This window comes from Colletotrichum abscissum (assembly GCF_030869225.1).
Source record: "Colletotrichum abscissum strain IMI 504890 chromosome Unknown Scaffold_31.1, whole genome shotgun sequence".
In the NCBI taxonomy this organism is placed as follows: Eukaryota; Fungi; Ascomycota; class Sordariomycetes; order Glomerellales; family Glomerellaceae; genus Colletotrichum; species Colletotrichum abscissum.
The window spans coordinates 111,885-133,834 of record NW_026850221.1 but is presented as its reverse complement, the minus strand read 5'-3'; the positions used below and the strand labels follow the sequence as shown (position 1 = coordinate 133,834).

At 55.6% G+C, this 21,950-nt stretch overlaps 7 protein-coding genes across 7 annotated transcripts; 3 read left to right on the top strand and 4 right to left on the bottom strand.

Annotated features, from left to right (window-relative positions):
* Positions 1 to 579: 579 nt before the first annotated feature.
* Positions 580 to 1,131, bottom strand: CABS01_11373 (uncharacterized protein; the record flags this gene model as incomplete). Its single annotated transcript, XM_060544728.1, has 1 exon — positions 580 to 1,131. The coding sequence occupies one exon, from the start codon at positions 1,129 to 1,131 to the stop codon at positions 580 to 582; it is 552 nt and encodes a 183-aa protein (XP_060397550.1).
* Positions 1,132 to 7,064: 5,933 nt separating this feature from the next.
* Positions 7,065 to 7,163, top strand: CABS01_11372 (uncharacterized protein; the record flags this gene model as incomplete). Its single annotated transcript, XM_060544727.1, has 1 exon — positions 7,065 to 7,163. One exon carries the CDS (start codon positions 7,065 to 7,067, stop codon positions 7,161 to 7,163), a length of 99 nt encoding a protein of 32 aa, XP_060397549.1.
* A 1,472-nt stretch (positions 7,164 to 8,635) lies between these two features.
* On the top strand, positions 8,636 to 10,715 carry CABS01_11371 (uncharacterized protein; the record flags this gene model as incomplete). The annotated part of the gene is made up of 2 exons (XM_060544726.1): positions 8,636 to 9,178; positions 9,228 to 10,715. 2 exons carry the CDS (start codon positions 8,636 to 8,638, stop codon positions 10,713 to 10,715), a joined length of 2,031 nt encoding a protein of 676 aa, XP_060397548.1.
* A 286-nt stretch (positions 10,716 to 11,001) lies between these two features.
* Positions 11,002 to 13,223, bottom strand: CABS01_11370 (uncharacterized protein; the record flags this gene model as incomplete). The annotated part of the gene is made up of 4 exons (XM_060544725.1): positions 11,002 to 12,407; positions 12,455 to 12,532; positions 12,580 to 12,916; positions 12,966 to 13,223. 4 exons carry the CDS (start codon positions 13,221 to 13,223, stop codon positions 11,002 to 11,004), a joined length of 2,079 nt encoding a protein of 692 aa, XP_060397547.1.
* Positions 13,224 to 15,707: 2,484 nt separating this feature from the next.
* CABS01_11369 (protein phosphatase 2A regulatory B subunit) lies at positions 15,708 to 18,072 on the top strand (the record flags this gene model as incomplete). Its single annotated transcript, XM_060544724.1, has 6 exons — positions 15,708 to 15,731; positions 15,805 to 16,155; positions 16,215 to 17,171; positions 17,218 to 17,516; positions 17,564 to 17,891; positions 18,022 to 18,072. 6 exons carry the CDS (start codon positions 15,708 to 15,710, stop codon positions 18,070 to 18,072), a joined length of 2,010 nt encoding a protein of 669 aa, XP_060397546.1.
* A 729-nt stretch (positions 18,073 to 18,801) lies between these two features.
* Positions 18,802 to 20,724, bottom strand: CABS01_11368 (uncharacterized protein; the record flags this gene model as incomplete). The annotated part of the gene is made up of 2 exons (XM_060544723.1): positions 18,802 to 20,460; positions 20,575 to 20,724. The coding sequence occupies 2 exons, from the start codon at positions 20,722 to 20,724 to the stop codon at positions 18,802 to 18,804; spliced, it is 1,809 nt and encodes a 602-aa protein (XP_060397545.1).
* A 667-nt stretch (positions 20,725 to 21,391) lies between these two features.
* On the bottom strand, positions 21,392 to 21,949 carry CABS01_11367 (uncharacterized protein; the record flags this gene model as incomplete). Its single annotated transcript, XM_060544722.1, has 4 exons — positions 21,392 to 21,708; positions 21,762 to 21,787; positions 21,862 to 21,875; positions 21,941 to 21,949. The coding sequence occupies 4 exons, from the start codon at positions 21,947 to 21,949 to the stop codon at positions 21,392 to 21,394; spliced, it is 366 nt and encodes a 121-aa protein (XP_060397544.1).
* Between the last annotated feature and the right edge of the window lies 1 nt (position 21,950).

Here is a 21,950-nt window from a genome sequence, read left to right as displayed (position 1 = left end):
GTGGGTTACCTTACCTGGATTTGTCTAGGGTTGAGGAGGGTGTGTGTGTGCTCTCTGCATGGAGGAGTATGTGGGATGATGATGATAGTCTTGACGACGATGACTGGGGAAGGATATTGATATCCCGGATGTTTGCCGAGCATCCTGGGGAAGGACGACGAGAAGGCGGGTTTGATATCTGATGCTTGTAGATGCCTGCAGATGCTTGATGGGTGTGTGTGGTTGTCTGTTCTTTTTTGTTTGGGGGCTCATGTGAGTGAGACTTTTGGATTTTCAGATATCAGGTTCCGTTTGTCTGCCTACGGGCATGTGAGGTCTCTAAGGAGGATCAGCGGGTGGCACTAGGATTTGCGAATTTTGATGATGTGAGCCAGCCGTTACGCGCGTATTAGACTTGTCTGTCTGGGGATCAACCTCGTGTCTTTTGTGGCGTGTGTATCCCTTTCGAGTCAGACAGGCGTGAGATCAGAACGGGGAGAACATGACAAGCAGAGAGGCGAGGCACGCGTTAGACGATCAGGCGGTTGATGGCGCCATCTAGGTTGGACATTGTAAGAGAGAGACAGAGACCCAGATCCGTCACGCCCCAACGGCCGAGAGATGGATAGACTGGAGAAGGCTCGGAGGTAAGAAGACGCAGAGACGGAGTGGGATGCTGTACTCCATGTGGATGTGTATGCGTGTGAGATGTCGGCTAGGGGGCATGTTCACCGGTATGGGGATACGTTGTGGAGCAATGGGGAGCTTGTGTGGGTATTTGGGAAACTGTGGGAACGGTGGACAGCTTTTCTTGGGGTTTGCGATAGGGAGTTCCGTCCTTGTTGGAAGTATGCTTAGCAGAGTGCAGTCTGCTCTTCGCCGGGTAATCTTGTGTCTCTCCCTGGTGTTTTGACTCGGGTGGTCTCGGCGGACTTCTGGTTGATGCTCGAGGAGGGGAAGAGCCCGCTGCATGGAGCTTGGGGGGTGCGCAGTCGTTCCAAAGTGGAGATCATGGACGAGGTTTCCTGTGCGTTGGGCCTTTAGAGAACTCGGCTGGCAAGACGTGACATGATGTCTGATAGTTGAGGATCGAAGATGGGGATGGTGGATCACGGTGCTCCATGAGCTCGCGTGGGAGGCCGTTGAACGCATGGCTCTTTGGTACGTTTTCATTTTTAGTTTGCAAGATGCTAGAGGGACGTGGTCCGAGATAGAGATGAGTTTCTGCCCAGATCGACACACACCCGTCTATCCCCGTCCTCGCCGTCTGGGAGTTCCCATGCTTTGTGACATAATGGCGTAGCTCGAGGAAACGCGCATGTGAAATGAGCAAGCCGAGGTGGCTCAGCAATGCTACTGCAGACATTATCTGGATACTGCCCAAAAGTTCGCGTATCTGTCTGTCTTTACATTTTATCTAGCTTTTCCCTTGGAGATGTCGACATTGATCCGTAGCGTTGGGACCCGCATTCGAGGCAACAGAGGGGGGCATTAGGGAGGAATAGACTCGGGCGATCAATGTATTCGGTGCGCTTAATCTTGTGTTTTCCTACCTTACGTTGATAGCCGGATACGCCAAGGTTTTCTGACATCCCAAATGCCGTTGCCGAGCGATATTGACGAGATGCGGAGGAGATGAGCTGTCGCATAGCATGTTTGGGTCTGCTGTGTACTTGTGGCCCTGTGGGAGATGAGATGCCATGGTTCATGGGTGTCTATACAGATGAACTCGCAGTCCAACTCTGTGGGCGGCGGGCTTCCTAAAAACAAGGACCGGGACGGCGGAACCGGAGGGTTTTCCATCACTTCCCCCCAAGATGATGTGGTATGATCGCGGTGGGCTCAGTGGGAAAGGCTGTGGGATCGTTGGTGAAGCATGTAGATTGCGACCTTGAGGGCATTGTGTCCTCTTCGCCGTTGTGGATGGGCCCATGGGCATGTCTGCTCGCGTGTCTGACTTTGTGGCAGAGAGTACTGCTCCCAGCCTCATCCTCATGGTTCTAGCACTGAGAGTATGGTGGCAAGCTACAGTTTTGTGTTTGCCTATTGCGGATGTTCTTCTGAAGTATCTCTGGCCGCGCGGCTGGTGTAGACGAATGCTGCTGCCGGGTGCGGTATACCTGGAGTGTGGTTTCGCTAAGATATCGCGGTTATGGCACTTTCGGCCGTTGTCCTGATGGGAATAGCTTCCGATCAAAAACCGGCGTAAGGCCCGGTGGCCGACTGGGTTTGATTTTCATGTCCAATTGTCTCAGCAACACGTCTCGAGGGCATCAGCGAACAATGAGGCCAAGAGTGCACAATGTCTGAGGGTGCGGCAACACACAATCCAACGCGCAAGTTTGCCTACGTAAGTTGACGCGTTGGCGTGTTTCGTTTGAGCGACGACGACGAGTAGGGGAGATTAAACGGAGTCTTGTGTAGATGGAGGTCTCTACTCCCCCATCGGCAACGAGTCTAGCGGGGATGAGGGATCATGGGGAGGTTAGGGAAGCGGACTATGGCTGGGATCATGGGTTGAGGATTTTTTGGGTGATGCTCGGTTCGATGGCCTGCTGTGGTTACGCTCATCGACGGGATGTGGAGCCCACGATGTTGGAGGAGGGGCGGATGTTGGCGTGTAAGAGTGATACCGGGGGTGTGGAACGTGGATTCGTCTTTTGGCGAGAAGAAAAAAGGGGGATACGTTTGAGAGTTATTAATGTCTTGAAGACTTTCTTTGGGTCAACGGTCGACGATGTGGGTTTTCGGAGCATTTTTTTGATGACGGTTGGGATTGGACTTGGGGGCTTTGATTGATGAAATGTGGCTAATGGAATAAGAATATCGACGGACGTTTAGGTTTGATGAGAAGATCAGAGGGTGTTCATGTAGGCTGGATGGGGGTCAATGGGTCATTGAGTTTTGGGATAGTTGGGGTTTATCAAAAAAGACCAGGCTAGTTCGTCCCTGAAACTGTTGGTTTGGATATTGCAAAAAGAAGGGTCATGTTTGCTTTTTGGATCGGATGGCAGAAGTTTGTCCTCGGAGTATTTTTACTTTCTTCTCTTAGTAAGGGGGCGGAAGGCGAAAAAGAAAGATCCTAGACCTGGTCTAGACCTCGAGCAGCAGAGTTGGATCCTTGCGGGAGTTGTGAGATGAAAACGAGAGGGATGACTCGGATGGACTGATGATGTGCTGACTCGAATGGGATCTTTTGTTCATGTTGCAATAGCCGGACTGGTATGGTGAAGGTTTGTCGATTTTTGGACTTTGCTTTTTGGGGAACTCGACGCGAAGTATGTGAAAGGTGACGGATCGAGCGGTGCCGATCGAGAGACATTGTTTGCTCGTCGATACAGACACTCCGTCGGAATAAACCAGCTCAAGGTGGGATTAGAGAGTTTCATGGTGGACTTCACGTCATGGTGGAACTCTGACTTGTCTGCGATGAATTGAGTCGAGCTGCGTTAGTGTAAGACAGTCTGGAAAGAAGACATGCTTGCATACTCATGTGTGATATTGATGGCTTGGAAGCAGTCGGTGCCTGGATTGCCTTATGGAACGAGGTAGATGGAGAAGACAACAGGAGAGCTTCGATGTCCGATTTCCTGGCTTGCCCAGAGTCAACCTGTGTATGGATTGCTCGACTTGTTGCTGGTTCTTTCAAAGCTGTAGTATCTAGATGTTAATCATGAAGTCTCTGAAGAGATGCCCCTGTCACATTTAATACGCGTTGCTGCGGCTCTTTGTGTCACGGGTGCTGAGTTCGAGCATGTCCCATATCGAACAACCTGGAGCACTTCTGTAGACTTTCCCTTGTAGATATGGCCCAACTTGAATATGTACACTCTTTCAGATGGTCTTGTCCACTAAAAGAGGTTGACTGAGATACCCAGCTGCTGTATCAGATCCCAAGCGAGAGCAGCGAGAGGTACCATTGTCAGCGAGACTCTGGGCATCCGTATCACATAGCCAATTTATAGCTACCAACCTTGATCTGGGCCTTTGGGGTTGAAGGACGAGATGTAATCAGTCTGTGATCGAAGTACTTTTGCTTAAAGAAGCCGTCGCGTCCAGATGGTAGAACTTACAAGTCCTGACGAATGACAAACACAGAGAGTCTGTTTCGAGCATGTGGCAGAAACCACGTCTTTGAAGCAGTGGTGTTTATACTCAGCCCAGCCATGTTGCGGTAGTAGTCAACATCGAAGCCACGTATTCGGTCGAGATGCCGATTGTGCTGGTTGAAGCCCTAAAGAATTTCTTGAAACCAGAGTCCCTCGCTGTATACCATTAGTTCCAGTTTCGAAGGGTTGCTGACGCAGCGGCAGTTCATCTCGTGGGAGTATCTTCTCTGCAGCAGCCAAGACTCGACTCGGGGCCGCTTTGATATCTTTGGTTCCAGCGCTTTGTCTGCTAAATGCTTCTTTCGAATCGAACAGAAGTCGCCAACTGTTGATCGATGTGCGGCTGAAAGCCTACCGCGTCTGTCTGCAAGTGCCTGGGAGGCGGAGCTCTAGTGTCTGCCTTTGTGAGATCGATAAATGGCTTCTTGGCACTCCCTAGGCAGGCGCATGAGAAGTTGCTTCGCACTCTCTAGATCCCTTTAATACGTATACCTTTTTGAATACTAAGCGAAGAAGGGAGACTTCCAGATGCCGAGGGAGATGAAGCTGACAATCACTAGTCCTCCATCTTCAGCCTCTTCCCGACTACTTTCTCCTTTCCTTGACGACTTCTTCAACAATCAGTCATGATTGCAGGTGTCAGTCCTATAACCACAGACGTACTGTAGAGGGGAGAGGCCCTGACGTTGTGTTCAGCTTCAGCACTGCACAAGGCATGTTGACTTCCCTGGCATGGTCGATGGTTGGTTTAGAATATAGATGTGACGATGTGGTCATGCTCTCTAAATAGGCAACTCCTTGGTGACCAGCCATTCGCTATGTACTCCGAGTCCAGTACGGTCAATAATTATAGTCTCGAGACTGTCTTAGTATGTGAAGAAGTGTCACAAATCAGGCTGTTATGCCCTTTGTCTGGGCTGAGGACACTCACCCGTGGTGGTGATCAGCTAACGACAAGTCGCGGGCTAGAGATAGAAGCGCGAGAAACTCGATTGCGGTCTGTCCAGTAAGCTAGGGAATGTACCATGTGACTTAGACTTCTAGAAGGTATGCAAACGGTAGGAAAGATAAATCCATGCTATGAATGCAGCCTCCCGATCCAGTATCCAGATATCTCAGAGGCCACTACTTGCGGCAGTGGTCGCCCGAGGGCAACGTAGTGCTTGGTCAAGTTTCCAAATCCAATTTGAACATCACCATCGCAATGACTACTAGATCTCTTTGAGTGGCTTGGGCAATTGAGTTGCTCTGGCGGTGTGTTCGATGACAGCTAACTGTCACTCTCTGTCCAAGTCAAAGCCAACTTTGCGGATCTTCGAAGACTCCCGTTCAACTCTTCACGACTTCGAGCACTGGAGCTCTCTCAACACGGCCGTAAATCAAGCATGGAGACCAGCCTACACAGTCGTTTGGACGAAGCGGCCAGCTTTGATACCACGAACTGGAATTGATCTGACTTCTGCGTTGAACTTTCCGTACTGACACCCACCCCTATGTCCAAGGTGACGGTGAAATGACTACTGGCCTAGCACAGAGATCCTCGGACATTGACCAGCTGTGTAGATATCCCAGGCAGTTCTGTTAGTATTTAGCGGACAGATAGCTGCTCACCAAATTTGCCTTTCCAGATAGACCGGAGTGAAAGGGGCTCGTAGGCATATGCGAGGACCGTTGTTCATCCCTCGCCAACTACGTGTACGGAGGCTACTCAATTCGCATCTCAATGGTCAACTAACCTCAAGACCTGCCTATCGTTCTGTAGGGAGTAGCCTGCGCGAGCGTCAAGTTGACAACGACGTCGATCTGACTAAAGCCGTTCAGGTGTCAGGCTATAAGGGTGGGAGTAGGGAAACTCTGATGACAGTAGACATAGCATGGGACTTAATCTCTATCATTACACGCTCAAGAGCCCAATAACTAGCACATGAAAGATACAAATTCAATTTATGGCTTCTAGGACCGCTTGTAAAGGTTCGGAGTATGAGGAAGCCTGGAGGCTGACGATGCTGGGACTCTGTCGAGGGAGATTATCCACTCACTATCCTCTCGATGATATCCGTTCCTCATCGTTATGCCCATGTATCAAGAACGCCGCCAGATCGCCCCGGTTAGATGCCGGGGCGTACATGACCAACTTCAGAGAGAATAGTCACCCGCCCTTCTGACATCTACGGATAACTCCAGAGATATCAACAAAGCGCACCTAATTCTGACCATCGCTAGCATGCGAATAATTTACCACAAAAACAGTACTCACTTGTGGACCTAAACATTCAAACACGACCTTCATAGCCTACTTCGTACACTATCTTTCGGTTCGTTTTCGTCTCTGCGGCGGAACACTCCGTAGGCTCATCATTGCCGCATTCGTTGTGAATTCCTCGGCAGATACTGGAGCTCGTCCGTGGTCAAGCACTCGCAATGACTCGTTAGTTGTCATGATATTTAGTCAAGCAGAGTCCGAGATCCATAACCAGGTGGGAATAACTCGCGCTCTGGCGCCTCTGGCTCGTTCTTGAGCCACTTCAGGGTCTTGAGAATCGTCTAGGTGCTGTATAGTTCCACCTGGAAGATTAGACACAATTCGGGTACGCCCTGCCCTTGAAGTTGTCCTTGTGAGTTTGCGATGTTCTTTGACTTGACTGGCCCCTTTTGCCATACGAAAATAGTCCCGTATAGCTTTAGGAGAGTTTACGATCAACTACGCATACGAGTGCACTCTCTTTAGATTTCAAAGAGCTAGTTGCGATCTACGCAACTGCGGTTGCGGTGAGTTGACGATGGAAGGTGGGAGCAATCCGAACACAGGCTCCTATACGATGCTTCGATTCGCGGGAATTAATAAGTTCAACTCAAAAGTTACTGCTCTACATCTAAAATCTACGTAAATCTATCTTTACGTTACCCCGTTTCCCCCTTCTCAACATGAAGTTCACCACCGTCCTCTTCGCTCTTGGCGTCGTCGGCTTCTAGTCGATGGAGCTCATCAGTGAAGACCCGCTGTGTAAGTACGAGAAGCTCAGCGTCGAGGCCTGGTACAACTGCAACGATACCAACAGCGGCAGCGACCCTTAAAAGGACTCGGACTGCGACTTGCCCTGCGCGCGGGCGGGGAGAAACGAGGGGGCAAAGTTCAAGCACGTTAGCAAAAACGGGGGTGGCGACAGATGCGCCCTGCAGTGCTATCTTAAGTGAAGTGTGAGAAAATCAATGTCTGGAGAGCATGGGAGATCAAGCTGATGGGAGTGGACGAGCAGAAGGGAGGCGAGCAAAAGGGACTTGAACTTGGGAAAGACGATTGTATATGGCATTGGGAGGCGTTTGGACCGTTGGTTGTTGATAGACCCCATGACGGGGAAATAGTAACTCAATTTCAATGAGCCGAGTATCGAGGCTTTCATAACTAAGTCTCATCTTGCGAGCCTCCCATTATCTGGTAGCCGGAAGGCCGACAAAGCCCGGACCGGATGCGGCAGTCGTTGGGACCGAGTAAAGTGGACCATGCCGGGCCGTTGCGGATACCGTTACCCGGCTAAGACGGCACTTGCCTGAGGCATCCTCTACCAGAAGCATGCAGCGGCGGCCAGAAACGGCTCAGCGCCCTCAGCCACACGGGCAAAGGACTGCGGCCTCAAGAGTACAAGCCCGCCACTGCGCGAGCATTGTTCCCGGGTGCTGCACCCTTCCAACGTTGAGTCTTACAACTTCTCTGCATATCTTTCGCCCCCCTCTTAGCGTCAACAAAGAGACAATGCAACTCGGTCTTGAACTGGGTAGTCCCTCGGAGCCGACCCTTTTTGCCATCCCAACTCTGATGAAGAGTCACTGTAGTTGCTGGGATGGTGTGTCTCTGTTTTGTGAAGATCTAGATCCCATGAGTCACATGCGACCTCGATAGGTATCTCTCTGCAAGTCACCATCCTGGCGAGTCCAGGCAACGCGGCACCTGCAAGTGCAACCTAGGAATGCAAACAGATTTCTTTCACTGCCTGCCGCGAGCGTGGATCGTTTCTCGTCTTCTAGGCTAGACCAATCGATTCCCATCCCGAGCCTGACAGGCTGACGGTAATTGGAGCTGCTGATGACGTTGACGTACACTCCCCCACACTCTTCTCTTTCGTTGCACTCGAACCGGTAGTCACCAGGCTAGAGCTGCTGCAACGGTTCAATCACAGAGCCGCAAATCTCTTTAGTTCTTCTCATGGCAGAGGCCGTAGATTCATTCGCCACTCCAGGCAACTCTGCTGACCTCGGATTCCGATTTAGTCGGACTTCCAGAGTCGACTACGAGGCTACAGTGGCGCGTACTCTTAGTTGGTCTATTATGCATAGTCCTTTTCTCTTGGATTGTATCTGACATTAGGCACAAAGGCAAGGCAACGATCGCCTAACCAAGTACGCGGCTTATTCAAGTCCGGTTGCCTCAACTGAGTCTTATTTCAACCCACTATTCACTGCTTCTGCCTTTTGGACCTAGTTCTGGGTATCTATATAAACAAGCAGGCGTCTGCATCTACCTTGTCGCTCCCTAATCCATCGCCACCAAGATGATAGACTTGGGCAAGATGGACTTCTCAACCCTCTTCAAGGGCAACCTGACCGCCATGGCGGAGAACATGACGGGCGGCCGGGGAGGCTACGGCGCGGGCAACAGCAACAAGATGATGGAGTCCCTGCTGCCAATGCTGGGCGGGCAGTTCAACCCCGTCGTGCGCTCCCTGATGCTCCTGTACCAGATGATCGGCTCCAACCTGGGCATCGACCCGACGCTGATCCTGACGCTCGCGGGCTTCTTCTGGGCCGCGAACCGCGTCGTCCGCCAGGCCTACGGCGCCGTCTTCCGCCTGATCCAGGATAACTTCATGAGCTCCATCCACGTCTCGAGCACCGACGAGATTTACACGCACATGATGAAGTGGCTGGCGCTCCAGCCGCTGATGGCGAGCTCCCGCTCCCTGACGGCCGAGACAGTCAGCAAGACGGCGTGGGAGGAGGAGGAGGAGCTCGAGGCCCTGCAGACGAGGACGATTGCCGGGAGCGGGAGCGGCGCGACTGAGTTTCTCAACTTTTCCAACCAAGAAGCCAAAGCTGTAAGTTCTGTCTCTACACAATGTCTGATACGTAACTAACACTGAGTAGCCCCCGCGATACGTCCCCGCCGTCGGCGTCCACGGCTTCTGGTACAAGAAGCGCTACTTCCGCCTCCACCGCAAACAGCAGTCCGTCTTCGACGGCGAGTCCAACTACGGCACCTTCCGCAAGGAAGAGGACCTCATCGTCTCGTGCTTCGGCCGCAACCCGGAACCCATCAAGGAGCTCCTCCGCTTCGTCAAAGAGTTCTACTACCAGGACCACTACGCCCGCACGACCATCAAGCGGCCCAGCCCGGCGCCGATGCGCCGCTACGGAGGGCGGTATAACTGGAGCCAGGTCGCCAACCGGCCCGTCCGCCCCATGCGCACCGTCGTGCTCGACCCGCGGCAGAAGGCGCAGGTCATGGCCGACATGAACGAGTACCTCCACCCGGCGACGCCGCGGTGGTACGCGAACCGCGGGATTCCGCTGCGGCGGGGGTATTTGTTCTATGGACCGCCCGGGACGGGCAAGACTTCGCTTTCGTTTGCGCTCGCTGGCGTGTTTGGGCTCGATATCTTTGTGATTTCGCTGCTGGAGCCGACGTTGACGGAGGAGGATCTGGGGACGCTGTTTAACTCGCTGCCGCGTCGGTGCGTGGTGCTGCTGGAGGATATCGACACCGCGGGCCTCGCTCGCGTCGAAGACGAGACGGAGACTGACGCCGGTGGTGGTGGTGGTGCTCCCAACGGCACCAAAGACGGCGACTCCAAACCCAACCGCAACAACGCCAAGGACAGCACCAAGGACGAAAGCAGCAAAAAGACGTCTTCGACAACGAACAAAGACGACTGGAAAGTCTCGGACCTCGCTCGCGCCCTGAAAAAGGAATCCAAGGACGACAAAAAGGGCATCTCCCTCTCGGGCCTCCTCAACGCCATCGACGGCGTCGCGTCCCAAGAAGGCCGCATCCTCGTCATGACGACCAACAAGCCCGAATCCCTCGACGAGGCCCTGATCCGCCCCGGACGCGTCGACCTGCAGGTCGGCTTCACCAACGCCACGCCCGCGCAGGCGACGGAGCTGTTCCAGCGCATGTACGAGGCCGACGGCGCGAGCCCGGCCAAGAGGGTCGACGGGCACGTCGCGCCGCCGACGAACCCCGCGCCGCCCATCGTGATGAACGGGAACGGGAGCGCTTCCGGTTCTTCTTCGTCGTCGTCTCCGTCGACGCCTTTGCCTCTGCGGTCTTCCTTCGCCTCTCCGACAGAGAAAGTCTCCTCTCCATCGCCATCGTCACCAGAGACGGACGCGGCGGCAGCACAGGCAGCAGAGAAGAACAAGCGCCACGAATTCGACGGCGAGGAGCTGGGACGCATCGCCGACGAGTTTGGCGCCCTGATCCCCGACGGCCTCTTCAGCCCGGCCGAGATCCAGGGGTTCCTGCTGAAGCGGAAAAAGGATCCCCGGCGGGCGCTGCGGGAGACGGCGGCGTGGGTGGAGGGGATGCGGCAGCAGAAGGAGAACAAGACCAAGGTGCTCAGGGTGCAGTGAGGGCCTCTCTCTGTGTCCATCTCGCCAACTTCTCCCTTCGCGATGGCTCTGACATATACGTTTTGTGCGGTTATTGCCGCGTCTTGGCATTTCTCCTATTTGCAACTTCTGGGGGCAGGCCACGGAATACGGTAGCATAAGAGACGGGCATGAGATATATATCCGAGGGACCTAGTTTGTAAACAGAGCATAATGCGAACCTTACGCCAGTGATTCTCTTCTTCCACTTTGAGCCGCATTACTGTGATGACCCCTAGGTCGAGGATTCCGGCATACCCCTATTACATCAAGGCAGGACTTCCGAGGGATACGCCGCATCCACGTCCGTCTCACCTCCCTGATCGTCTGCGAAGCGAACGCCACGCCGCTCGGGAAAAACGGTCTCTTCCATAAGACGCTCATCGTACTCAATATATCCCTCATCGTCATCGTACCCGTAGCCGTCTCCATCATCCTCATCGCCGTACTCCTCCTCTAGCCCCTCTTCTTCCTCTTCCTCCTCCTCCATGCCCTCATCAAGACCAGGCACGGGTGCAAAAACCCGCCTCTTGGGCTCGTAATCGTCATCATTGAGGTAGTCAACGTCGTCCTCGCTTTCGTCCTCGTCAGTGTCTTCGGCACCAGAGTCCTCTTTACGAGCAGCCTTGCGCCCCGCGGCGGCGGCGGCAGCAACGCCCCGCGGCCCGTTAGACTTAGTGACGCGGTACGCGGTGCCCTTGCGCTTCTTCTTGGGTTCCTTGAACCGGCGGCCGTACAGCACACGCTTCTCGGCGTCGGTGAGCTCGAGATCCGGCAGCGGCACGTGAACGCTCGAGGAGCCCGGCGGCGGCGTCGTGTCGCGCACATCGTAGATGCCGGCAAAGTCGTCGTCCGTGAGCTTGCGCCCAAACTGGATCGCAATCATCTTGGTCTTCATGATGCCCTTGACCTTGGCCCACGTGCCCTGGTGGTACCAGCCACTATTGTAGATGTCCACCTCGGGACGCTGCGGTGCCGTTGCAAAGATGTTTGCAATCAGGGGATCCGTTATGTCGCAAATCTGCCAAACCTTGCCGTCGGTCCAGTACGACTTGCCGTCAAAGACGTGGGACTCGTGGTTGTCGCCCTGGGGCTGGCGCTGCTCTGTGCGCAGGCTGCGGATAGCATGCCATGTCTCACCAATGTGCCCAGCCTGGAGCTTGCGCATGTTGAAGATCATCGTCTGGTACGTCCTGAAGGAGGGATCGGTGCGCGGGTCGACGCCATACTTGATGATGGCATCGCGCCAGGGCCCGCCACGGAACTGGTAGCCGACGTAGCCGACGCAGCGCTTCATGACGTTGGCGTTGCGGACAACGGACCCGAGTTTGTTCATTAGGGACCGGCGCGTCCAAATGGGCCGCTCCTCCATCGCCTCCAGCATGCGGGCTATGCAGTACGTGACCTCCTCGTCAGAGCCGTCGTACGGTGTTTGCGGGCCTGCCGGAATGGGATACTGGTCTGCTTTGAGGAAGTAGCCGATGAGAGTCGGCAGCTGGGTGTTGATGAGCTGCGCCTGGCCTGTCTGGTCGAGCTCAGTGCGGACATAGGGGTTTTGGGAGTAGTTGTAGATGAAGGGAAGCGTCATTGGCGTCCACACGGGCGGCGGCACAATGTCGACGTTGGGCCCCTTGTCGACGCCGTCAATGAACTTGAAGTCCCTCATCTTGGTGACTGTGGCGAGTTAGATGCCATTCGGCCAGCGCTCGGACTCAACTTACTATCGCCAGGCATGACCTGGTTCATGAACCTCGAAATGAAGGGAGACTGCTCGAGGCCCCAGTGGAAATCCGCCATGCCTGTCTCTTGTCAGTTGACGTAGATGAGTGGATGGGAATGTCTTCACCTCTGAAGCGGTGGGTGTGCTTGATGACGCCGACGGCTTCCACGCTGTACCTGTCAACGTTGTCTCGCATTTTCCGCCGCAGAAGCTTTGGATTGTCCAGCCTCGACCTGGAGTAAATGGGCTCGGCTCCTGGGCTGGCCCTGGGCACATCGCGCATGTCGACTTCACCTTCCCACGGCCCATCCGACCCTCTCTTCCTTTTCCTGCCGGTCCGCTTCGGGACCATGACCTTCAAGACCACATTGTGGCTCGTAGCGCTGTGAGACATGATGGGTCTGCGGAAAGGGCTCTCTGGGTTGAGATAGAATGGGATTGTGTTGCGCTCACTGTCGAGGATCTGGCCTGGCGTCAGTATCGGATAGAGACTGTGACCCCGCGATACACACATTTTGGAAAGACGAGACGTTGCCAAAAGCCTTTTCTGTGCGATCCAGGTTCATGACAATCATGGGAATTTCGACGGCGCCCATGGTCCTCTTGGGGATCGGGAATCGGGGCGCCGAGTTGCTGTCTTTGGGTGGTGATGGGCCATGGTCTTTTGAGATATCGTCCTTATTAACACCTTCGACGCCCTCGACGCCCTCGACGGCCTCGGTGCCTTCTTTCGCCGTTCCATCATTGACTGGTTCGACCTGGGTGTCCATAGCGACGGCTTATTGTTGGTTTCTATCGACACACTTGGTTCGAGATTTAGTGGTGGTCAGTCGGGGCCAGATGATTGGCTGCTTCTGACTTGAAGCCGTGGAACCGCGTGTAATGGAAGATGTCTCAGCGGGAGCGCTTGGCGAGACTGAAATCCAGGCCGAAGGCCGTTTTGGTCACCCCGTGGCTGTCACTGGAATTGTGATGCCGTCCCGAGCGACCGTGATGGATTTGATGCACGGTGCGAAGTGTAGCCCGTTCCGAATGGTCACTGCATTTCAGCGGGTGCTCTGGGCCGTATGGAGTCCCTGCACTGTACAGCGCGCGCAACGGCAGGCGCGATGGAATCGACAAAAATTGTCGCGAAGTTTCCTCTCTGCCACGCAGTAAGGTAGGTAGGTAGATCCAGTGTGGCATCACCGAAGACATCAGATGAATCTCGCCTCAGACACGGATTAAGGACGTAAAAGACACGCGACGATTCTCCCATCAGGAATCCCCATCAACTCTATTTACAGCGATGCAGAGTCTCACAGGAATGGAGACAGACGTATTCGCGTTTCAGATGCCTCAGCTGGCCCTTTTTTTCGTCCAATGTTGACCACTTGGAGAATTGTTCCCGAAGAACTGGGCGGCGGTTGTTTCTGAGGCAGCTTGGGCCCGTGGTGATGCGATGATGCCCACATGGCGCGGGATGCGTCCCAAGGAGAGGTCCCTGCAAGGGCTAGCAGGTGACTTGCAGCAGCAGCAGGAGCAGCAGCAGTACCGGATCGTAGAGTGATGCCATCACAGTATGTCAGCGTGAAATGACACGGATCAAACGGAATGGGGACCCTTTTCTTCAGTTTCGCAGCGTGGCTTGGCAGTGTGCTGTCATGGCCTCTGTGTGCATTGTGATGTATTTGTGTGGAGATGGTCTGTGGGGGCCAAAGGGGTGCAGTGGTGCAGTGACCCGACCCGGACCCGTCAAAATGCTCCGGAATAACACTATGCCCGTCAGGAGAGATTGAGCTCCAGGGTCCAGCTTCCACCCCGCCAATCACAGCTGCCAAAGTGCAAGAAGCAGTGACCCCGGCTGTCCAACCAGACGAGGGCAACTTATCTTACCTAATCCCAGAATGATCCGTGCTCAGCCACCAGTCTTTGGCAGTCGGTGACAGTTGTCACTCACAGGAGGTACCAAAGTCCCTTTACTCCATCCGTTCTGCACAGCACCTGCGCCTGCACGCCTGCCGCTGTTGGCCTGCTAGGTACTTCGTGGTGCCCTGTTGTGATCCTCGCAGCGACTGTACAGACTGACCTGAGGTGCGTCTCCAGTTCAACAGCCCAAAACCCACCTGTGGTGCGGCGTACCCACCCAATTCCTGCGCAGTAGGTGCGATTGCAGTCTGTCCAGTTGGGTTGATGATGCAGGCGAGGAGCACCAGACCACACCTTCCACTGCCCACTGCCACTGCCACTGCCATTGCCTCGACCTCCACTCGTCAACCTCATCCGTCCCCTCTTACAACAACAGCACCCGGGTATATGCCGACTGCGTGCCTCTCTGGAATCCCAATGCGCATCTTCAACACCACTTCTCCTTCTTCCAAACCCATTCTGTCATTGACCGACTGTCGAACTTGCCTTATCTGAACCTTTCTTATCCAACCCCCAACTCCCGCGTCAACAGCGCCTCCTACTGTCAACAGTGTCAACAGTGTCAAGGCCTGTTCCTGGCTGGCTGCCGCCGCACCACTGGGGCCGTCTCCAGCTGTCCAGACTCCCAAAGCACCGCTCTCTCTACCTTAATATTTGCACCGCCGCTAGCACGTTAGGGGAGGTCGGCTTTCTGGTCCCGCGTCGTCGTCTCACACTTCACACCTGGGCCCCGCAAACAACTTCAGCTTTACCGACGATCCAGAGATTCCACCCCCCATCTACCTTCAACCTCTCGCGTCTGGCTCTCTTCTTTCGCTGCCCGATCGCCCATACCTCTTTTCTTCATCTGCCAACCTTTGATGCGTCGTTACCTTGTCGCAACTCACCCGCCAATTCTCGACTCTAGCTTCCACCCCCTGCTCTTCGCATCCAGAAGCGACGCTTTCCTGACAACCCAACCCTAGCACTCGCCGAGCAACAGCGACAGCGACAAGCGACAGCAACGCACTCCTTTCATCACCTTGACATCGATCTGCCGACGCGCTGGCTACCGCCTGAACACCCACCGCGCCCACGCATAGCCCTTCATTCTATTGCGCAGCTCGCCGTCCGGGCCGTCTACCAATCCGCCCGCATCGCCTGCCCACATTCGACGACACCCGGCCGATATTGAACCCCCTGCAGCAGCAGCACCACCTGCACCTCGACCGTCCGCCCTGCGCTCCTCCATATCCCGAATCGTTGTTGGACCTGCGTCCATTGCGGTTTACAGTCTCTAGTTGCAGCTTTCGAGTCGGCGAGTCTGTCGCCCCACGGAGAGAGGGAACACTACAGTGACGTCCACAATGAAGCGCTTCAGCCAGAGGGTGGTGAGTTGTCTCCGTTCATACCCGTTGCCCCTGAAGCCCAATCCCGCTGCTGAACACGATATTGACAACCCAGCATGCTCAGCTCTCGCGCGGCAAAGACCCCAATAAGCCTAAGAAGAACAAGGACGCCAAAGATGGCACCGCATCCCCCGGCGGTGCTGGCTCAGGCAGAGATGCCAACCAGTCACCCAACCCGACGCCCTCGTCCTCCACCACGAACCTCGCCGATGCCCGCAACAAGCCCCTGCCTCCTAACAACGCCGGCGGAGAGCACGGCACCGCGAACCAGCCCTCTCCATTGAGCAACCAGCAAGGTGCCGACCGCTTCAGCTCTGCGGGTGCTGCCCAAGGTGCTAACGGGGCAGGTTCTCCAGGCCGTCATGGAACTTTGCCGCCTACCGTCATCATCAGCCCCAGTGCTCCGGTAAGCTTGTGGCCTTCGTCCTGTTCATGATACTCTTGATCCCTGACACTTTCTCCCAGCACGTCCCACCTCCCGGTGCCGCAGAGACCATGCCGCACGATCTCGCGCCCCCCAAGGCCGGCACCAAGTCGCTCATGTTCGATCGCCTCCACCAGACTCCCAAGGACGTCCCCGAGGGTCTCAGGACACCCAAGCGACAGCACTCTTCACGATTCGACATCTCTGCTCACCGCGAGCTCGAGAAGCTCCCCGGCTTCCACGAGGTGCCCCCTAACCGCCGCCAGGAGCTGTTTATGCAAAAGATTGACCAGTGCAACGTCATCTTTGACTTTAACGATGCCAGCGGTGACATGAAGTCCAAGGAGATCAAGCGATTGGCGCTCCACGAGCTGCTCGACTACGTTGCTAACAACCGCCAAGTCATTACGGAACCCATGTACCCCAGAGTCGTCGAGATGTTCGCCAAGAACCTCTTCCGCCCTATCCCCCCGCCGATGAACCCCCAGGGCGAAGCGTTCGATCCCGAGGAAGACGAGCCCGTCCTGGAGGTTGCATGGCCCCATATCCAGGTCGTCTACGAGTTCTTCCTCCGATTCATCGAGAGCCAAGACTTCAATACCAACATTGCCAAAGCCTACATTGACCACAGCTTCGTCCTCCAGCTGCTGGAGCTCTTCGACTCCGAGGACCCGCGCGAGAGGGACTTCCTCAAGACGACCCTGCACCGAATCTACGGCAAATTCCTCAACCTCCGCTCCTTTATCCGCCGCTCCATCAACAACGTCTTTTTCCAGTTCACATACGAAACGGAACGATTCAACGGTATCGCCGAGCTTTTGGAGATTCTGGGTTCCATTATCAACGGATTCGCCCTGCCGCTGAAGGAGGAGCACAAGACCTTCTTGACAAGGGTGCTGATACCATTGCACAAAGTCAAGAGTCTGAGCATGTACCACCCGCAGCTGGCATACTGCATTGTCCAGTTCCTCGAAAAGGACGCGTCGCTGACGGAAGAGGTGAGTCGTCTTGTGTTTCTGTCGGTGACTGAGCTAACGTGTACAGGTCGTGCTCGGCCTCTTGCGATACTGGCCCAAGGTCAACAGCACAAAAGAGGTTATGTTCCTTAACGAGGTCGAAGACATCTTCGAAGTTATGGATCCAGCCGAATTTGCCAAGGTCCAGGAGCCTCTGTTCCACCAGCTCGCCAAGTCTGTAGCCAGCCCTCACTTCCAGGTCGCAGAGCGAGCGCTCTACTTTTGGAACAACGAGTACTTTTGCAACCTGGTCAGCGACAACGTCGAGATTATCCTGCCCATCATGTTTGCGCCGCTCTATGAGAATTCAAAGGGCCACTGGAACCGGTGAGTACGGACGCTCCCTATACTCGAGACCCGCTAACCTCTGACAGCACCATCCACGGCATGGTGTACAACGCCATGAAGCTGTTCATGGAGATTAACCCCCAACTATTCGATGACTGCTCTCACGACTACACCGAGCAACAGAACAGCGCCGCGGCCAGAGAAGCCTTGCGCGAGAGGAAATGGGCTTCCATCACAGACCAGGCCGAGCAAAGACGATCAGCAAACGGCGCACCGACCGCGGGTAGAGCCCACGCTGGATCCCTTTCCCGCGTCGACGAGGTTGACGGCACCGAAGACAACCAGAAGCGTCTAGATTCTCTTAATCTGCAGGATGGAGATCGCAGGGATCGTCGGCAAGAGCAACAAGACTCGGTATGATCAGCCCACACCATGATTTACGCTTGTCCCTTGCTCATGTTTGGCGTGCCTTTGCGCTGCCTTCTGTTCGACTTATTGCGTGCCCCACGCCCCACTGGACGATGATTAACATGTCGGATTCTAGGACGCGGAAGAGAACGGCGAAGTCAAGGCCGAGGCGGACGAGGAGTCATGACGGGGGACCGACATCACTGAATGACATGCCTTCAACCGGTTGAGGGGAGACTTTTTAAAAGGGGAAACTCATGCATGAGTTGTATGCTGGAGGGAATGATTCAGAGGATCACCCAGGAAACGACTTTGGTGCGGAGAGGAAAGAAAGGTTTCCGTGCGCTAGGGATGGGGCCTCGCAGCCCCCGGAAACATAACTTAATTTTCATGATGTCACTTCTTTTGTTTTCTCTTTTTTTTTTCGCGTGGAATACAGACTCGACTCGAGATCGAGTTGCCCCCGCCCGCCGTTTTTGGGGTGACAGAGATTTGGTGTGAGGGGGTTGCGAAAAGAAAAACGTTGTGTTGGGAGCGTTGGGAGAAAGGGGACGGAAAGCACAAGAAGGCGTGGATGGACGAGAAAGATGGGGATTGGCGTACAAAGGACGCAATTCAGGGAGGGAAGACGATGATTTTCCTCTTCTTCTGCGCGAGCTTTATTGCTCCGCGAGGAATCGAGGGAATCGCGATGGTTCTTTTACCTCCTTGGTTTCTGTCTTGGACGATGAATGAGTACTGGCGTGTGATTCCGCCACAATTCTAGACTTGGGTAACAAAAAACGGCTTACGCAGAACTATTTTGAGAGTTTGCTCGCGGTGGCACCGTGTTCATGTTTGATGGCGTGTATTTGTTTTGGTTGCTAATCTACAGGTTCTTCTTCTCTCCGATCTCCTCTGTGATCTCAAGACGACGTCACCACCCGCCTCTGCCGCGATCAGAGCCTCCGCCTCGTCTCCCGCGTCCACGGTACCCGCCGCCATTGCCTCGTCCGTACTGCTGATAATTATTATACTGCGGCTGCTGCTGTGGAGGAGGAGGAGGAGCTGCCCACCCGCCCATGTGCGGTGGCGGAACCCCTGGGCCCGGCGGCGGAGGAGCCCAGCCGTGTGAAGGAGGGGGGCCGCCCAGGTGAGGCGGTGGTGGTGGCGGCGGCGGCGGCCATTGGCCCTGATAGCCTTGCGGAGGCGGTGGCGGCGGAGGGAAGTGGCCGAACCCGCCTGCCGCCTGTGGTAGTGGCGGGGGGTACGGCGGAAAGGCTTGGACTTGTGAGGAGTTGTAGCTTGAGGGAGGGGGCGGCGGCGGCGGCTGCTGTTGCTGTTCCCAGCCGGCGGTGTGACTTCCCGTCCCAAAGTCTGGGGGGTTGTGGTGGCGATTGCGGTCGGATGGTGGTAGTGGTGACCTGCTGGCATTGCCACGGCCCCTATCTCTATCTCGGTCTCTTGCTGGGCCACGATCGCGCGACGTTGATCTTGATCTGTACCGAGCACGCGACCTCGACCTAGATCTTGACCTCGACCTAGACCTGCTGTAGTCTCTCGAATCGTAGCGGTTGCCACGCGCAGGGCTGCGCCGACGATCCCGGCTCCAACTGCGACTACGGCTAGGCGTCCGCGAGTCCGGTGATACTCTGCGTCGTTTAAAGGCCGGCGGAGAGTCGCTCCTGCTGGATCTGCTACGGGAGGAGCTTCGAGAACGGCTCCTGGAGTCGGACCGCCCACGGCCGCGATCGGTTGCCCCCCCTTTCGTCTTCTTCCTCCGCTGCTTCATCTTCCCGCAGAACCTGCGGGACCACCCGTAGTACGTCTCCCCGTCGACGACCTCGCCCGTGATCTCGTCGAGAACGATCCGCTCACCCATCTCGCTGAGGCCTGTGTGCTGCTGCTGCTGATCATCTCGCGGGGCCACGCCTGGGTTGTAGAGCCTTTCGACGTCCGCGAGCAAGTCCTTTACCGCCTTGGCGAGGGCCTTGTCCGCGGGTCCTGGGGCGAGCTGCAGCGGCTTGATCATGTCTGGGTTCATGGCCTTTGTCGAGTTGGGCGTGAGATGCGGCAGCCAATTCGCGGCTGGGAGGTCGAACCAGGGCGTGTTGGGGTCGCCGTGGATCGAGGGAATCATGTAGGGCGCGTCTTTGGCGGGCTTCGAGCCGAGATTCGACCCCGTCTGGCCCTGTTCTCCCTTTGCTACCTTGCCGCCGTGGGGAGCTTCTTTGATGGTCTCGCGGAGGTCGTCGATGACGGTCGCCGAAAAGTACTCTTGCTTCTCCCACAGTGCCAGCAGATCCTCGAGCTTCTTTGCCTGTTTGGGGCAGTTTGGAAACTTGGCAGCGCCGTGGAGTAGGGGCGTCAGGCTGGCCTCTAGGGCGGTCGCGAAGCGCGCATCCCGATCGCGCACGGCGACGTGGTAGAGAACGTCGTTGATGAGGTAGAGAATGTGCAGACGCTTCCTTCGCGTCGAGGGCTTCGTCTTGCCATCATCGGGAAACGAATTGGAGAGGGCGGCCAGGTATTTGCCGACGGCGCTGACGCGCGCCGGCGAGGGGACCAGGTTCTTGAGGATCCAGCGCTTGCATTTCTAGAGGCGGCGGGAGTTTAGTCGACCTTGCAAACACAGAGGAGCGCACACAGAGATGTGTAGAGATAGAGAGAGAACAGCGGCAATAGTAGAGGCCGCTGGAGGGCGTCAAACCTGAACGTTGGCCGGCGAGCACTGGTGTATCGCGTCGTGGAGGAGGGTGTGAAAGCTCTCGATCTCGGGCCTGGTGAGCGAGACGGGTTCTTTGCGGAAGAGGATGGCGCTGAAGGAGGCCTTGGCTATTGCTAGCTCAGGGTTCGCCATTGTGAGCCGGTCGCATGCCTGCTGGGTGGATTGGATCTGGGAGAGTAGGCGTTGGGCAAAGAGGTGAGGTTGAAGTGGGATGTCGAGGTTGAGCTAGAGCTGGAGCAAAAGGACGTGCCGCCACAAGCTGCAACGGCCGCGACAGCTGGGTGCTTAGGGCCAAAGTGGCTTAGCTCGGATTGAGGCTGGAGGTCGGAATTGGGGGTTTCTGCGGCATCTTCCGGAAGGACCCATCTGCCCAGTGCGAACAGCGGCCTGTGTCTTCGCGGTTTGCGCCGATCGGCCCTCGTGCTTGAAGTCGACAAAGATTGAGGTATTGGCCTTGAGGCAATTGGCATGCTTTGCCGATACAGAACGACCAATCGTAGGCTAATGGTAGAGACTCGTTGATTGATGGAGGCACTGATGTCGAGAGTGGTGCATTGCGTGGGTTCACCAACGGAGACGAAGCATGCTCCAGGTGTAATGAATCATTGACAAGCTCCCAAATCAGATACTGCTTTTCAAGTCACCAACGCGAAGCCCGACAAACGCAAGAAATAGGGCGCAGAAAATTGGTCATCGTTTCTTCGTGTCGTCCTCAATGATACAATGTACAGCCAGAACCGGCCGAGCAAACAATTATACTACACGAGCTCTGGGTCCATCCACCGCCTTGGTCCAGTGACTATGAGAACCGATCCCCCTTTGGACTCTTGAACGGCGTACTACTTTCGTATTTGCTCTTCTCCGTCACTCTCTGCGCTTCGGTCGCCGGGGCGTGGCGGGTCGGGGCGGGATCGGAGCTGGACTCCTGGCTAGGGGAGCCGGCGGTATCGGTGCGCGCAGCCCCGGCCATGGCGGACGCGGAGCCGGGCTGGGAGGGAACGTTGTCGCCGTACTCAAGAGACTGGACCATCGCCTTCTTCTGGCGCTGCTCCTCGAAGCGGGCAGCACGATCGGCGTTGATGCTCTGCTTGGCAAAGTAGTAGGCAGCTCCGCCGGCTGACACGGGGGTTGGTTAGCTACGCGACGCAAAAGGGCTCAGGACAACATACCTGCGCAGAGGGAGCCCCATCCGAGCCTGCGAGACGAAAGAGTGTCAGTGTTGGTGATTGATGAGAGCGGTTTGCGACCAGGACGACGAGTCAAGCCTACCAGAATGATTTGACCTAGGATTAGGCTTGATGTCAGCCAAGAACTTGAAACCATGTGCGACGGCCGGGGAGGAACTTACGGTGTTCATG